The sequence below is a fragment of the Aegilops tauschii genome, chromosome 7 (assembly GCF_002575655.3).
Source record: "Aegilops tauschii subsp. strangulata cultivar AL8/78 chromosome 7, Aet v6.0, whole genome shotgun sequence".
Taxonomy (NCBI): Eukaryota; Viridiplantae; Streptophyta; class Magnoliopsida; order Poales; family Poaceae; genus Aegilops; species Aegilops tauschii.
In genome coordinates this window covers 40,490,280-40,506,835 of record NC_053041.3, presented here as the reverse complement: position 1 = coordinate 40,506,835, position 16,556 = coordinate 40,490,280, and the positions used below count along the sequence as shown (strand labels likewise).

The window sequence follows — 16,556 nt, the reverse complement described above, 5'->3', positions numbered from 1 at the left end:
CTATTGTGTGTAAGTGATTTCTTTCTGTAATTTCATTAAGTCTCTAGCATTGATCATTACCTGTAATTATCCTCACTATTTTTTCATGTGGTATTATGCTAAATGAAGATCTATGAAATGGAAAAAGCTGGACGCTGTGGCATTGGTTTCATTGACCCAAATACGATTAATCAAGACACGGACGCATCAATGGGAACGAAAAGACACAGAGAAAAGCTTGCTAGAGTTCTTGAAGCGCCTAAATGCCTGTCCAGAAATACTACTTCCTTACAACTTCGGGTGAGTCACACTGCCTTGCACTACCAATTCTGTTTTTGCTTACTAGCTAGATGTTAATAAGTGTACAGGGTTTAGGGTAGTTGATGAGTTATGCACATGCCCGCTTGATTATACATGCAAACGTGTGCGCATGCAGTTTCCACTGTATCTTGTTAATCATTCAAGTTGACGAGGGAAAAGTTGAATTACTGGACTCACTACTTAAAGAAGTTACTGAGTACGAAATCGTGAAGGGGATGGTCAACACGTAATTTCAATCATTATCGAACTATATGTCTGCCTCTTTAGTTCGTCATTTCCTGATATCAACTAATTCAACTTCTTTATTCATTTTCTTTGCCGGCGGGCAGGCCTTGGGACAAGTTCATCAAACAGGTTGATGGCCCATGGAAACAAAATCCGATATGGCGTCGACCCAAGGTAATTAATTAAGTAGTACTATCTAGCTAGCTAACATCTCTTTAATTCCAGTTTTAATACCATTAATTATCATGTTTGATTAATTACTATCCAATTGAATTCTATTCTCGTAAAAGTCCCTGAGGCAGACGCCGGGGACTGATTTATGCGCATACTATGTTTGCGAGAACATTCGCATGATGACGTCTGAAAGGAGCAGAACTGATAGAGAGCAATGGGTACGTTTGTCAGAACACTATTCATAATTTTTACATCATTATCTAATATATATACACACAACTAATAATACATACATATTTTGATCTCTTCTTTAAAGATGAAGGAGATGCGGGATCAACTCCTACCAAAGGATCACGAACGAGCAATTCAAGAGGAAATAGCGGGATTTTTGCTCGATCAGGTCATAGATACCAAAGGAGAATTCCATTAACCACTACCACGGTAATGCCACCATGTAATGATCTGCAAATTGTAGGAGAAATTGTATATACCAACACTGGTAGAAAAAAGCCCTTTAGTCCCGGTTCGCAACAGCCTTTAGTCCCGGCTGTTCAACCGGGACTAAATATGCGCGAATAAAGACCCCCCCCCCCCCTTTACTCGCGCCTCTTACGGACCGCGACTAAAGGCTTTAGTCCCGGTTCTTGTGGCTGACCGGGACTAAAGGCCCGTCCACGTGGGCGCCAGTGGTCCGTCGGGGCGGAGGACCTTTAGTCCCGGTTCTCGTGGCCAACCGGGACTAAAGGCCTCCTCCGCGGGTTTAGGGTTTTAGCCCCCCTAAACCTGGTTTCTTTTTAATTTGGAGTGTTTTATTTCTTTTATATTTTATTTTGTGTTTTATTTTAATTTTGATGAAGTTTCAGTACACATATTCTACGCTACTATATACATGCATATGAAATTTCAAACAAGAAGAATTCAAGAGGAATATATAATATATATTCAATCTCGGGTGACCATATACAACTTCGAACAAGTTTCCATACACAATTAGGATGGATGACCATATACAACTTCGAACAAGTTTCAATCTCGGGTATGCATATAAATTTCTTCGTCCTCGGTATAGTGTTCTCCTTTAGGATTGATGACTTCCCTCATGAAAAATCCTGCTAATTCTTCTTGAATTGGTCGGAAGCGAGCTTCTGGACTAAGCCTCCTCCGCAAGTTATCCGTCGCGTTCCGCACGCTATCCGATGCCTTCCGCTCAGAGGTGTGTCTCCGGATGTTCTCACAAACATAGTATCCACATAGATTGGTCCCCGGTGGCTGCTTATCCACATTAACTAACCTTCTGAAATCTAGCTCATGTTTGAATTCACCGACAATTTCTTCTGAGAACCGTCTCCAAACCCTACAGGGCAAAGAAAATTAAATGAACAAGGGAGTTATTAGTTACTTGATATTAGGAAATGAACGAAAGAGACCGATCGATATAGAGCTCAAATGATTGAAAATAATTACTTTTGCAGCATTTTTCTCATGTCGGCCCAACGCTTTGGATCCGAATCCATAGAGTCCATGATTAGAACTCTGGAGGTGTGAAGTTCAATATTTAGCAGAATCCAGTGGAACCTGCGGACACGTTACATGCACAGTCATGCATAACTCATCGATTAGGCATACCATGCATGGAGTAAACAAAAGAGAATGGGCACAAGAGAGAAACACTCACCCACAATGGTAAGGAAATAGAATATGACTTTTGAGTTGATGCTTTCTAAGAAACTTGTACAAGTCTTTCTCCACGTCTTCGGGGTGATGTTGTAACACATGTCCATTAACGATATGTGGGTCAATGAACCCAACATCATGGATGTTTCTTATTTTGCATTCCCAAATCTTCAATCTGCATAATAGCGTACGCAACAATATAGTTAGGACAATATATATATATATATATATATATATATATATATATATATATATATATATATATATATATATAGTGCAGGCAATGAAGAACGAGATGAGGCAGAAATAAATCACTTACAGAACCTAGCAACTCAGCATAGATTTGTCGAGGTCGCGCAGATTGAACAGCTGGAACAATTCACTCATATGAACTTGTACAGAGTACCGTTTGGTGTGATGCTCATCTGTAACATCCGCATAAACATATTCTTTGTCGGCCCATGTTATGAATTGCTTGTACCAACGTAGCAGATTTCGCATTTGTGGTGGTAGACTCTTTTCCCGCGCAGGCTCGAAGAGAGGCCCATTCCGCACATATTGTAATGCTATCTCACATACTGGCGCATCCTCAAGGCCTAAGAAGGCACGAAGAGTCAAACCCATCTCGGACGCTTGTTTCATGGCACTCGCTACAGTCAATCCAAGTGCTGCCGCAGCTGCTATGATCTCGGGGTCCTCTTCCGGACCGGCTTTCACTATGAGCGGGGGGATCGATTGTTTCTTCTGCATCCCGAGCTGGTGAACTTGTTTCCCGCTTTTTTTACTTTCTTCTTTCTCCTCCTTCAATATTTTTGCTTGCCTACGAAGTTCATGTCCATAGTCGTCAGGCATATTCAGCTCGGCTTGGGACGGTGTCGTCAAAAAATCCTTAGCCCACTTCTTTTGCTTCTCAGTGAATACTTGCTTGGGCTCAGGCTCTTTTATCGCCTTCATATCCGCCTTCCATTTCTCATAATCAGCAGACGCGGCCAATTTGGTTTCGGCTTCACTAAGTTCCCAAGGCCTTGGGAGGAGAGGCTTCAGTGATGGCTCCGGTACCCTTGTGGTCTTAGGTACATAAGGGTCCGGGTTAATAGTCCAGGAGCGGGTTTCCTTGCTGTCCGCCTGCTTCTGCTTCTTTGCCGGAGGTGGATTGGGGGGCGTCGTACCCGCCGGAGGAGGATTGGGGGGCGTCGTACCCGCCGGAGGTTGTGGATCGGGGGACGGCGTTGAATGGCGTGAAGGAGGTGTAGGTGAACCACCACGACCACCACCACCGCCACCACCGCCACCACCACCACCACCACCATCGGAGGGGGGTGGACTTGCTAGCCTTGGCGCCTCGCCTGGAAACACTATGTACTTCTTTTTCCATAGAATGATCTGGCGCTTGACATCTCCAAGTCTTCTCTCCCCTTCGGGTGTAGGTTTGTCAATCTCCAGGTCCTCAAACCCTTGGACTATGTCTTCTACCGTGACACGAGCATAGCCATATGCAATGGGGTTGTTGTGGTGGAGTGCTCCAGGTGTACAGGGTAAAGCACTGCCGCTAGCTACCTTCGTGGAAACGTTCCCCACGGGATAATGCAGATCACATTCTTTCATCTCCTTTACATCATCCACGTGGTAGTGAGGCTCCGGTGCACGAATCTCGATCATCGGTGCACTAGCACCAGGCGGGGCATCCGTGGAAGCCACGCTGCTTCTCCGCTGCTGGCTTCCGCGATCCGATTCATGATCTTCATGCGGCCCTGCAGCCGATTTTTCTTTTACTAGTTCATGCACGGTCTGCTTCAACTCATGGAGTTCCGATGCAAACTTCGTCATAAGATCTGCATCCCGGTCCGTCTTTCTCTTACGGCTTCTGTAACAGTACGGGTCATTGTCCTGGGAAAACCCTACTTTCCACGGAACTTTGACTTTGCCTCGTACACGTCCTCCGTGTTCATCATTCCCGAGGGCTGTTGTCAGTGCGTCTTTCTCTCTGTTGAACTTGATCAAGCCCTCTTGAGCTTGGGTCATTGCGTCAATAAGGGCTTGGGTGGGAGCAAACTGTCTCTGCCGGTGAACACACACCCCTGTCTCCGGGTTATTGAGCACTGCCAAGTATTTTGTTTTGTTTTCTTTGTTTTTCTTTTTGTTTTTCATTTGGTTTCTTTCTTCTTCCTTTTTTCTTCTTTTTTTCTTCTTCTTCCTTTCTTCTTCCTCTTTCTTCTTTCTTTCATCTTCTTCCTTTTTCTTTCTTCTTTCTTTCTTCTTCTTCCTTTCTTCTTCCTTTCTTCTTCTTTTTTTCTTCTTCCTTTTTCTTTCTTCTTTCTTTTGGTTTTCATTTTTTTCTTCTTCCTTTTTCTTTCTTCTTTTTTTCTTCTTCCTTTTTCTTTCTTCATTCTTTCTTCATTCTTTTTTTCTTCTTCCTTTTTCTTCTTTCTTTCTTCTTTCTTTTTTTCTTCTTTCTTTTTTTTCTTCTTTCTTTTGGTTTTCATTTGGTTTTCTTTCTTCTTTCTTTTTGGTTTTCATTTGATTTCTTTTGTTTTGTTTTCTTTTTTTTCTTCTTCCATTTTCTTTCTTCTTCCTTTTTTCTTCTTCCTTTTTCTTTCTTCTTTCTTTCTTCTTTCTTTTCTTCTTTTTTCATTTGGTTTCTTTCTTCTTTCTTTCTTCTTCTTCCTTTTTCTTTCTTCTTTCTTTCTTCTTCTTCCTTCTTCTTTTTTTCTTCTTCCTTTTTTTTCTTCTTTCTTTTGGTTTTCATTTGGTTTTCATTTTTTTCGTCTTCCTTTTTCTTTCTTCTTTTTTTCTTCTTCCTTTTTCTTTCTTCTTTCTTTCTTCTTTCTTTTTTTCTTCTTCCTTTTTTTCTTTCTTTCTTCTATCTTTTTTTCTTCTTTCTTTTTTTCTTCTTTCTTTTGGTTTTCATTTGGTTTTCTTTCTTCTTTCTTTTTGGTTTTCATTTGGTTTCTTTTGTTTTGTTTTCTTTTTTTTTCTTCTTCCTTTTTCTTTCTTCTTCCTTTTTTCTTCTTCCTTTTTCTTTCTTCTTTCTTTCTTCTTTCTTTTCTTCTTTTTTCATTTGGTTTCTTTCTTCTTTCTTTCTTCTTCTTCCTTTTTCTTTCTTCTTTCTTTCTTCTTCTTCCTTTCTTCTTCTTTTTTTCTTCTTCCTTTTTCTTTCTTTTGGTTTTCATTTTTTTCTTCTTCCTTTTTCTTTCTTCTTTTTTTCTTCTTCCTTTTTCTTCTGTTTTCTTTTGTTTTTCTTCTGTTTTTTTCTTCCTTTTTTCCTTTTCCTTTTTTCTTCTGTTTTTTTCTTCTGTTTTCTTTTGTTTTCTTTTTTCTTTTTTCTTTCTTCTTCCTTTTTCTTTTGTTTTCTTTTTTTTCTTCCTTTTTCCTTTTTTCTTCCTTTTTCTTGTTTTTCTTCTGTTTTTCTTTTGTTTTCTTCTTCCTTTTTTCTTCTTCTTCTTCCTTTTTCTTTCTTCTTCTTCATTTTTCCTTTTTTCTTCTGTTTTTTTCTTCTGTTTGTTTTTCTTCTGTTTTCTTTTGTTTTCTTTTTTCTTTCTTCTTCCTTTTTCTTTTGTTTTCTTTTGTTTTCTTCCTTTTTCTTGTTTTTCTTCTGTTTTTCTTTTGTTTTCTTCTTCCTTTTTCTTCTTCTTCTTCCTTTTTCTTTCTTCTTCTTCCTTTTTCTTTCTTCTTCTTCCTTTTCCGGCGGCGGGAGGCGCGCGGAGGACGGCAGGCAGGGCCAGCGGGCGGCGGCGGCGCTCACTGGGGACGGGGGCGGCGGCGCGCAGGGCTTCGGCGTCGGCGTCGGCGTCGGGGCAGGGCTTCGGCGTCGATCGGCGTCGGGGCAGGGCTTCGGCGTCGATCGCCGTCGGGGCAGGGCTTCGGCGTCGAGAGAGGAGAATGGGAAGTGGCGGAAACTGCTAAGTGCAGTATATATAGACATACCTTTAGTCCCGGTTGGGGAGGCGGACCGCGACTAAAGGTACCCTTTAGTCGCGGTTGGTGTGACCAACCGCGACTAAAGGGTACCTTTAGTCGCGGTCCGCCTCCCCAACCGGGACTAAAGGGTTTTGGCGCCGCTTTCGCTCCCGCGCAGAAAGAGCCTTTAGTCGCGGTTGGGGACAACAACCGCGACTAAAGAGTACCCTTTAGTCGCGGTCCGCCTCCCGAACCGGGACTAAAGGTCCTTTTTCATATAAAATAAAACTAATTCATTTTAAAATCTTAAAAATACAATTATATATCAAAAAATCACAAAAATAAAACTAATTCATTTTAAAATCTTGAAAATACAAATAATATATCAAAAAAATCATAAAAATAAAACTAATTCATTTTAAAATCTTAAAAATACAATTATATATCAAAAAAATCAGAAAAATAAAACTAATTCATTTTAAAATCTTAAAAATACAATTATATATCAAAAAAATCAGAAAAATAAAACTAATTAATTTTAAAATCTTAAAAATACAAATAATATATCAAAAAAATCAGAAAAATAAAAATAATTCATTTTAAAATCTTAAAAATACAATTATATTTCAAAAAAATCAGAAAAATAAAACTAATTCATTTTAAAATCTAAAAAATACAAATAATATATCAAAAAAATCAGAAAAATAAAACTAATTCATTTTAAAATCTTAAAAATACAATTATATATCAAAAAAATCAGAAAAATAAAACTAATTCATTTTAAAATCTTAAAAATACAAATAATATATCAAAAAATCAGAAAAATAAAACTAATTCATTTTAAAATCTTAAAAATACAATTATATATCAAAAAATCAGAAAAATAAAACTAATTCATTTTAAAATCTAAAAAATACAAATAATATATCAAAAAAATCAGAAAAATAAAACTAATTCATTTGAAAATCTTAAAAATACAATTATATATCAAAAAATCAGAAAAATAAAACTAATTCATTTTAAAATCTTAAAAATACAAATAATATATCAAAAAATTCAGTTCATCGATCCCTTGAAGGTTTGACAAAAGGTTTGATACATCATTCAGTTCATCGACCAAATACAAAGTTTGGTACAATAAATTATTACACATCAATTCTTCCCTTGTGTCCCTGCTTGCTTACGATTGTGCCGTATCCATGGAGCATCCTCATCATTTAACTTAATGCTTGGGTCAGTGTTCACTTTGAAGGGCAGAATTTCACCAAACATATTATAATCTTCTGACATGTCTGTCTTGTCCTCCACTCCCACGATGTTTCTTTTCCCTGAAAGAACAATGTGGTGCTTTGGATCATCGCATGATGTACTGATCGTTTTCTTATCTTTCCGTTTCCTCGGTTTGCTACTCATGTCCTTCAAATAAAAAACCTGAGCGACATCTTTGGCAAGGACGAATGGTTCGTCAAGGTAACCAAGATTGTTGAAATCCACCATTGTCATTCCGTATTGCTCGTCCACCTTTACCCCACCTCCTGTTAGCTTGAACCATTTGCACCGGAACAAAGGGACCTTAAAGGAGGGTCCATAGTCAAGTTCCCATATCTCCTCTATGTAACCATAATATGTGACCTTTCGCCCATTCTCGGTTGCTGCATCAAAGCGGACACCACTGTTTTGGTTGGTGCTCTTTTTATCTTGGGCGATGGTGTAAAATGTATTCCCATTTATCTCGTACCCTTGGAAAATCGTTATAGTTGAAGATGGTTTCTTGGCCAACATGTACAGCTGATCTCCAACATCATTGTCATTCATTAAATGTTTTCGCAACCAACTGCCGAAAGTCTCCATGTGGGCCTTTCTAATCCAGGATTCAGGCTTCCCCGGGTTGTCCGAGCGTAAAATATTCTTCTGTTGCTCGAAGTACGGAGCCACAAAGCTGGAATTTTGCAGAACTATGTGGTGTGCTTCAGTCATAGAATGACCGTCCATACATATCGTGGATTTCCTTCCGATCTTGCCTTTTCCACTTAGTCTCCCCTCGTGCCGCGATTGAGGAATACCAATCGGCTTAAGGTCAGGAACATAGTCAATACAGAACTCAATTACCTCCTCATTTCCATAGCCCTTGACGATGCTTCCTTCTGGCCTAGCACGGTTACGAACATATTTCTTTAATACTCCCATGAACCTCTCAAAGGGGAACATATTGTGTAGAAATACAGGACCGAGAATGGAAATCTCTTCGACTAGGTGGAGCAGGAGGTGCGTCATAATATCGAAGAAGGATGGTGGGAACACCAACTCGAAACTGACAAGGCATTGGACCACATCGTTCTGTAACCGTGGTAGATCTTTTGGATTGATTACCTTCTGAGAGATTGCATTGAGGAATGCACATAGCTTCACAATGGCTACTCGAACATTTTCCGGTAGGAGCCCCCTCAAAGCAATCGGAAGCAATTGCGTTATAATCACGTGGCAGTCGTGAGACTTCAGGTTTTGGAACTTTTTCTCCGTCATGTTTATTATTCCCTTTATATTCGACGAGAAGCCAGACGGGACCTTCATACTGCTCAGGCATTCAAAAAAAATGACCTTCTCTTCTTTGGTAAGAGCGTAGCTGGCACGACCTTGAAACCATTCCGGATGCCGGTCATCTGGGTCTTTCAAAAGTTGTTGGTCCTGCCGTGCTTCCTTTGTATCATTTGTCTTCCCATACACGCCCAAGAAGCTTAGCAGGTTCACGCAAATATTCTTCGTAACATGCATCACGTCGATTGCAGAGCGGACATCTAGGACTTTCCAATATTCTAGCTCCCAAAATATAGATTTCTTCTTCCACATGGGTGCGTGCCCGTCAACTCCCCGCGGAACTGATTGTCCGCCAGGACCCTTTCCAAAGATGACTTTCAAATCCTTGACCATATCAAATATCTCAGCACTAGTACGTTCCGCAGGCTTCGGCCGGTGAAATGCCTTGCCGTTGAAATGCTTGCCTTTCTTTCTTACGTTATGATTTCGGGGAAGAAATCGACGATGACCCAGGTACACGTTCTTCTTACAATTAACCAAACGTACACTTTCAGTCTCATGTAAGCAGTGCGTGCATGCATTGTATCCCTTATTTGTCTGTCCCGAAAGGTTACTGAGAGCAGGCCAATCGTTGATGGTTACAAAAAGCAACGCTCGTAGGTCAAATTCCTCTCCTTTGTGCTCATCCCAGACACGTACACCAGGTCTGGCCCACAACTGTAAAAGTTCATCAACTAATGGCCTTAGGTACACATCGATGTCGTTCCCGGGTTGCTTTGGACCTTGGATGAGCACTGGCATCATAATGAACTTCCGCTTCATGCACAACCAAGGAGGAAGGTTGTAGATGCATAGAGTCACGGGCCAGGTGCTATGGCTGGAGCTCTGCTCGCCAAAAGGATTCATGCCATCAGTACTTAGACCAAATCTTATGTTCCTTGCGTCAGCTGCAAAATCTTTGAACACTCTGTCGATCTTTCTCCATTGCGTTCCATCAGCGGGGTGTCTCAACTCCCCGTCGGACTTACGGTCCTCTTTGTGCCATCGCAACGACTTGGCATGCTTTTTGTTCATGAACAGACGTTTCAACCGTGGTATTATAGGAGCATACCACATCACCTTGGCGGGAACCCTCTTCCTGGGTTTCTCGCCCTCAACATCGTCACCAGGGTCATCGCCTCTGATCTTATAACGCAATGCAGTGCATACAGGGCATTCATTCAAATTCTCGTATTCACCGCGGTAGAGGATGCAGTCGTTAATGCATGCATGTATCTTCAGAACCTCTAAACCTAGAGGGCAGACAACCTTCTTTGCTTCGTACGTACTGGCGGGCAACTCGTTATTCTTCGGAAACATATTCTTCAACATTTTCAGCAAATTTTCAAATGATGAGTCACCCACACCTTCCTGTGCCTTCCATTTTAGCAAATCCAGTGTGCAGCCCAGCTTTTTCAGACTATTATCGCATCCTGGATACAACGACTTTTTGTGATCCTCTAACATGCGATCCAAATTCTCCCTATCCTTGTCAGTTTCGCAGCGTCTCCGTGCATCAGCAATGGTCCGACCAAGATCATCAGCGGGCTCATCATGTGCCTCTTCTTCACCTTCACCTAACCCTTCCCCACCTTCAGCATCATCCTCCATGAAAGTATCACCGAAATGATCATGATAGTTGTCATCGATATCATCCCCTTCTTCATCTTCTTCCATTCTAACCCCTCTTTCTCCATGCTTGGTCCAACAATTATAGCTTGGCATGAAACCGTGCCGAAGCAGGTGCATGTGAATGTCTCTTGAGGAGGAGTAACCCTTCTGATTCTTACAGACAGCACATGGACAGATAATAAAACCTTGCTGCTTGTTCGCATTTGCCACTACGAGGAAATCTTTCAAACCCGTAGTGAACTCGCCGGAGAGTCGGGGACCGTACATCCATTGCCGATTCATCTGCATTATTATTATATAAAGTATATAATTAACCATCATGCATTTGTTAAACTAACTAGCTAGAAATAATACAAATTAAACAATGAACTACGCACATGCATATTTTATCAATGACACATGAAAGGTTCAAGTTGCTAACCGCGATCGCGGAGGAAAAATAAATGAGAAAGCTCAAGTGTGGCTCGGACACTTCATATCATGTTTGTTTCAGGCTCTCGGGCATTTCATCGAACACCTTGTGTGCATAGGAGGAACCAAAAGCAAACCCACCACCCCCTTCTGAAAATTATGAAGTGAGCTGAGTGAAGTGAAGTGAGCTGAGTCCTATATATAGGGATGGGCCTTTAGTCCCGGTTGGCCTGGCCAACCGGGACTAAAACCCCTCCCGTCCGCCAGCTGGATGGGCCTTTAGTCCCGGTTGGCCTAGCCAACCGCGACTAAAGGCCTTCGGGGACCTTTAGTCCCGGTTGGCCAGGCCAACCGGGACTAAAGCCCCTCCCGTCCGCCAGCTGTCGACCGAGCGCGCTGGACCCAGATAGTTGGTCGCGGGTCTCCTCCCGAACCGCGACTAAAGGCCCCTTTTGTCGCGGTTCGATTGTTTTGGGGACTAATGGGGGCGTATGGAAGCCTCTTTTTCTACTAGTGCAAATTGTATATATATGTGTGTGTGTGTGTGTGTGTGTGTAAGCATGAATGGTCGTGTGCGACAAATTCGATGATATATATATGATCGGTTCTACGAGAAATTCTATTTATATATGTGTAACGTGCACAATATGTAGTAGCGTAAAATGTGTTTCAAATGAAAAAGAATTAATAAATAGAAAACACAAAATTAAAAGAAAAAATAAATCATAAAACCATAAACCCCTAAACCTTTTAGTCTCGGTTGGTGTTACCAACCGGGACTAAATGTCTCCCAGCCCCCGGCGCGGGCTCGTGCCACGTAGTGGGCCTTTGGTCCCGGTTCGTGTTGAACCGGGACTAAAGGGGGGAACTAAAGCCCAATTCTGCAGTAGTGCCTGGAGGGGCGAAACGGCCGCGTCGGCTCTAAACGGAGGGGATCTTGTTGTGGGTTGGACCCGGACGTTGCTCCCAAGTGTTCATATGGGCTGACCTACCACAACCTGGTGGAGAGGTCCACTGTTCAAAGCCCGTCCGACGAAAGTCAAAGGGCTAGTTCTCGTGGTCAACCGCTGCAGGGTTTGGCGGGACGAGGGTCCCAGGGGGGTAGCAATGCCACCGGAGCGTCACACCGGGCCCTCATACATGCCGTAAGGTGTGGTGGCATGTCTGGAGAGGCAGCACGCGTCTCTGGGGTGTGGCCCCCATCATGGACGGCGCCGCCGCCGGCACCTAGAGGGGGGAAACGGCCGCGTCGGGTCTACACGGGGGGGGGGGGGGGGGGGATCTTGCTGTGGGATTGGCCCGGACGTTGCTCCCAAGTGTTCCTATGGGCTGACCTACCACAACCGGGTGGAGATGTTCACTGGTCAAAGCCCGTCCGGGGAAAGTTGCACCATGTAGTAATATAGTTAAACTATATAGCACAAAAGTTGGCATAAAAAAATTCGTCGAAATATACCCATGCGGGATCTTGTTTTGAAGATCTCGTCATGATGATTCGAACGATGAAAACGGATCTGAATTCCGATGAGTGGTTTGCAAGATATGGGTTTTTAAAATTTTAAAAACCCGAATAAATGCATGTACACATCCATCAAACATGAAATTAAATGGGATGCCCATTCCACATGACCGTCTTATCAGTAGGTGCCACGTCACACGAATAAAGACAAATTTGGTTTACAAGACTGCATGCATGCATGTGTAAGAGCCGGCCGCTCGATCAAGCATAAGAGCAAGTACAACTGTCCTATTCAGCAGGCTGCAACGGACTCCACGTCAGCAAAAATCTGAGCTGGAGAAAAAAAAGAAAGGAGAGAGAAGGAGTGGGCTCTTCGTGAAGCGTCGGGCTAAGACACAGAACGCGAGAACCTTCCGCCCGCTTGCGGCCCGATGCGAGGCTAGCGCCGCCGCTTCCGATCCCGTGCGTCTCCCTTGCCTCGTGCGCTTCTCCTTCCACCTTCGCGCGTGAAATCCATCCTTCCCTCGCTCCAAATAGCTTGGTGCCACAAAGATGTTGTTCGTATTAGATCACAAGAGGTGATATACACATGCAAATATTAAATGTCCATGTCTTTATTAGGGTCAGTCTTAGAGCCAACCTAAAACCCAGCTTACTGTGTGGGAAGGCTTTATAGATGATGTGGCAGGGGTTTATAGCCAGCAGCAGGTTGTGCTATTAACCATGCTCTAATAGTGCGCGCACACTTTTAAGATTTTAGGTTGTTGTTGTACTTTATTTTGCTTTCTTAGCTGTAGGTCGCTTTGACGTAAAGTTCTTTTTTCTCTCTTTTTATAGACTGGCTTTTTCTATTTTTTTTCCAAACATTGATTAAAAAACAGTAGAGCCCTGTTGTTTCCCTAAAAATATAGGTTGAGACTTACAGTTTGAGATGCGGGTTCTTCTATTAAAGTGGAACGTGACTAGATATCACTATATGTCGTTATCAAATGTATTTCTAGGGAGAGTATCATTAACAAATGTAATTATATAGGTGTGGGTTGTTCCTGACGATGGCCTTGAGTTCTTCTGGATCGATAGAAGCAAAACTAAAACAAAAACAAAAGATAGCAAAGAATAGAGAAGTCGCGTGCCTAACCGAAAAACTCCGAAAGTCGCGTACGCCTTCTCGGTCGAGCGGATAAACACTTCATCGTCGGTTCGGTCGAGTGGTCGCCGGAGCGAGTCAACAGCGGCAACGGCGACTAGTACGGAGTGAAGCTCTGATCGTGGTTTGACCGTCTGCTCATGCGACGGCAACCAGGTATTTTCCATTGCGCTTTCCCTGTGAGCTGCCGCATACTTTTCGTCTCTGTTTCTTTCCAGAATACAATAGTCTAGTACGCCGTGTACTTGCTTCCAGCTGAATAAGCATCGGCTCTGCGAGCCCCGTCCGGTGAGCAGTCAACCAAATACTTGGTGCATTGTAAAGAGGGGGCCTTCGTACGATTTCAAGCGCCTAATTTCATATGAAACAGTTTGCAACGCAGTCGTGTAATGCAATCAAGTTTCCGGTTGTAGCATCTTCACACAATAGTTTTAAGGGAACAAAATCCTCCATGTTTTGCCTTTAATTAATATTGATAATATCAATGGGCAAGCTCCGTGAGACCACCGATCATTTGATAGATAGCACCTAGATATAAAGGTGTCCAGGTGCTACCTATGATTCGTAACGCAGTGACCGGTAGAGTTGTTATATATTTTTCAACCCCTTCCTTTTTTTGTGTGCATCAGATGAGTTAGTATACGTCCTCGAATTAAATTATTTTACCTACATAGATTGCAAGTAAAGTCGAATTCATTTTTTCTACACATCTAAAATTTAACATGCATTATGTTTATATATGTAACAGGTAATTTTTTTTTCTAAAAGGTCTGTGTCAACGCACGGGCATTCTACTAATAACTGTAGTGAAAGACATGGGCATATTGTAGTGAAAGACATGGGCGTTTCTCGGACATAAGCTTTTTCATGCGGGGCTATAATAAATTCAGAAAAGCCAAGTTCAAGCATGACCCAGCCCAAAACAAAAAATAGTGTATTTCTTGTATTAAATAATAATAAATGTTTAGTTATTTTCAGGGTATATAAATTATTATTACAACGATATTTTTATTAAAACCATATTTAAAGGTGTTTTGGGCCTTTTTCAGGTATTTGATTTGGGCCAAAATAGGAGCCTGAGCCTGGCCCAAACATCGGGCTTTGGGTTCGAGCCGCCAGGCCGGACTGCGCCATGCGCTGGACTGCACAGTAACAGGTTCAGTTTCCGTCCGGACACCTACACACTCCAAGGTTGAGGTCCGAATGTTCTTTTACAAAATTTAAATCTTAAAAGTAGTGTTAGACCGAAGAATCAGTACACAAGGCAAAGTAATATCCCCTTTAAAAAAGTCAAAGGAAAATTTCAAATCCGACGGTGGCGGGCATTTCGACCTCACGTCACGAATCGGATTAGATCAAGCGCTGACCAAGTAGACTCCATCCTCTAATCCTCTGGACTCCGGCTCCAGCACGTGCGTCCTCAGCTTCCGCGTGCCCTCCCACTTGGAACTGGAAACCGGCCGGCACGCACAGGTCCAGGCTGCGGCCCTATATAATCCCCACCCCCGGCGCTCAGTTCGGTCACCAAACTACAAGAATCTGTCCGTTCGTTCCACAAAGCAGCTGCAAGGAATCGTTCGTTCGTGCGAAACTACCTGATCGAAGCTTTGCTATCAGAGGAACCATGGCCATGGAGAGGTTCATCACAGCGCTCGTCTTCTGCGAGGCGCCCCTCGATGTCTACAACACATCGGTGCTCACCGCCGGCAAGATCAACAGCATGTCCGTCTCTGGAGGCAGTGCGACGAAGCCAGCGGCGGTGGCTAGCATGGCGGACGCTGAGAAGGAGCAAGGGTTCTTCTCTGGCAAGTCGACGGCGCAACAGCGTGCTGGGTTCGAGCTCGCGTTCGATGGGCTCAATTGCTTCGACACGGTCGTCATGCACTGAGCATCCTGTCCGTTTCTTGATTTTGATCTGTATAGCACTTTGATAAATCGACCCAGTCTGATCTGAGCTTATGATTATTTGTTCATTCGATCGTACGTACTATTTTACATGTGAAAGGAAATTTAATTGGATATATTTCTGTTTTCTGTTTTACGCCGAGAAACACAGATCATTTAGTTAGTCAGTACTTATTTTGACTCGTGTTCTGTATCTATTTGAAAAGTATGTATATATGGAAAATAACAAGATCTTGGTGAGCAGACGACAGAACTACAGTCTCAGATGCTACAATTCTGCACACAAGCCAGGGTTTGTTGATTTGTGGGCAGTTAAAAAACCACTCCTATTTTGCATGCATGCCTAATCCTTCAAGGAGCTCCTTTATATGCAAACTCTCAGTCCTCTGCCCCATTGGTTAACACAGGCAGTGTAGTCTATCATCCACCGACGAAGTGCGCTCAGTAGTCAATCAACGGCCATTGGGACTGCCTGGGAGCTTCCTCTATGTTTTGAGAAAAAAATATCCTATACGACTGGGTCTTATGGTTTTGATCCGGAGAGCCACTCAGCTGATTGACGCATGGAAGCGCCAATCTCGGCACAAAATCAAAATAATGAAGTATTTCTAAGAAAGAATGAACTAGTTGCTTTGGTATTACCCTTTAAAAAAAAGAAAATGAAATATAAACTAAACAAAATCACACACCCGGTCAGTCCACCACGTAGGACGTGGCTCGGCCGGACCACATTTTCTCTTTCTTTATTCATTTCTTTTCGTTCTCTCTCTTCATCTCCACCAATCTCTACCGGACATATGAGGGGGAAAATGAGGAGTGAGGCTACATGGACGGATAAATAGGGGCTCAAAACGGATGCCTCCGATCACCGCGGGAATTTAGGGGTCGGATTTGCTAGGTCCGTTTGTAGATGCTTTTAGCCGAGTGGGGATTCAGGTGATTTGCCTACTTGTGCGAGGATCTTGCTCCTATGAGTGTTATGGAACTGGAAGATCATGCGGATGTTTAGTGTTTCTCTAGGGACGCAGAGGGTAAGGAAAGTCATGCGCACTTTCAGATACCTCCGACAAAAGCTAGGGCTGAAACAAGGTTTCCCTACGTACTAGTAAGAAATCACAAATTCCCTTCTGTCATATGTAAATTAGGTGCTCTAATGCT

General features: G+C 42.7%; 1 protein-coding gene across 1 annotated transcript; it reads left to right on the top strand.

The window, feature by feature from the left end:
* The first annotated feature begins 15,040 nt into the window (after positions 1-15,040).
* LOC109757327 (uncharacterized) lies at positions 15,041-16,194 on the top strand. Its single transcript, XM_040395414.3, has one exon. The coding sequence runs from the start codon at positions 15,118-15,120 to the stop codon at positions 15,379-15,381; it is 264 nt and encodes an 87-aa protein (XP_040251348.1). The 5' UTR covers positions 15,041-15,117; the 3' UTR covers positions 15,382-16,194.
* The last annotated feature ends 362 nt before the right edge of the window (positions 16,195-16,556 follow it).

Bases quoted from the DNA above. Each gene is read 5' to 3' on its own strand.
- LOC109757327 (XM_040395414.3), top strand. From the start codon at position 15,118: ATGGCCATGGAGAGGTTCATCACAGCGCTCGTCTTCTGCGAGGCGCCC.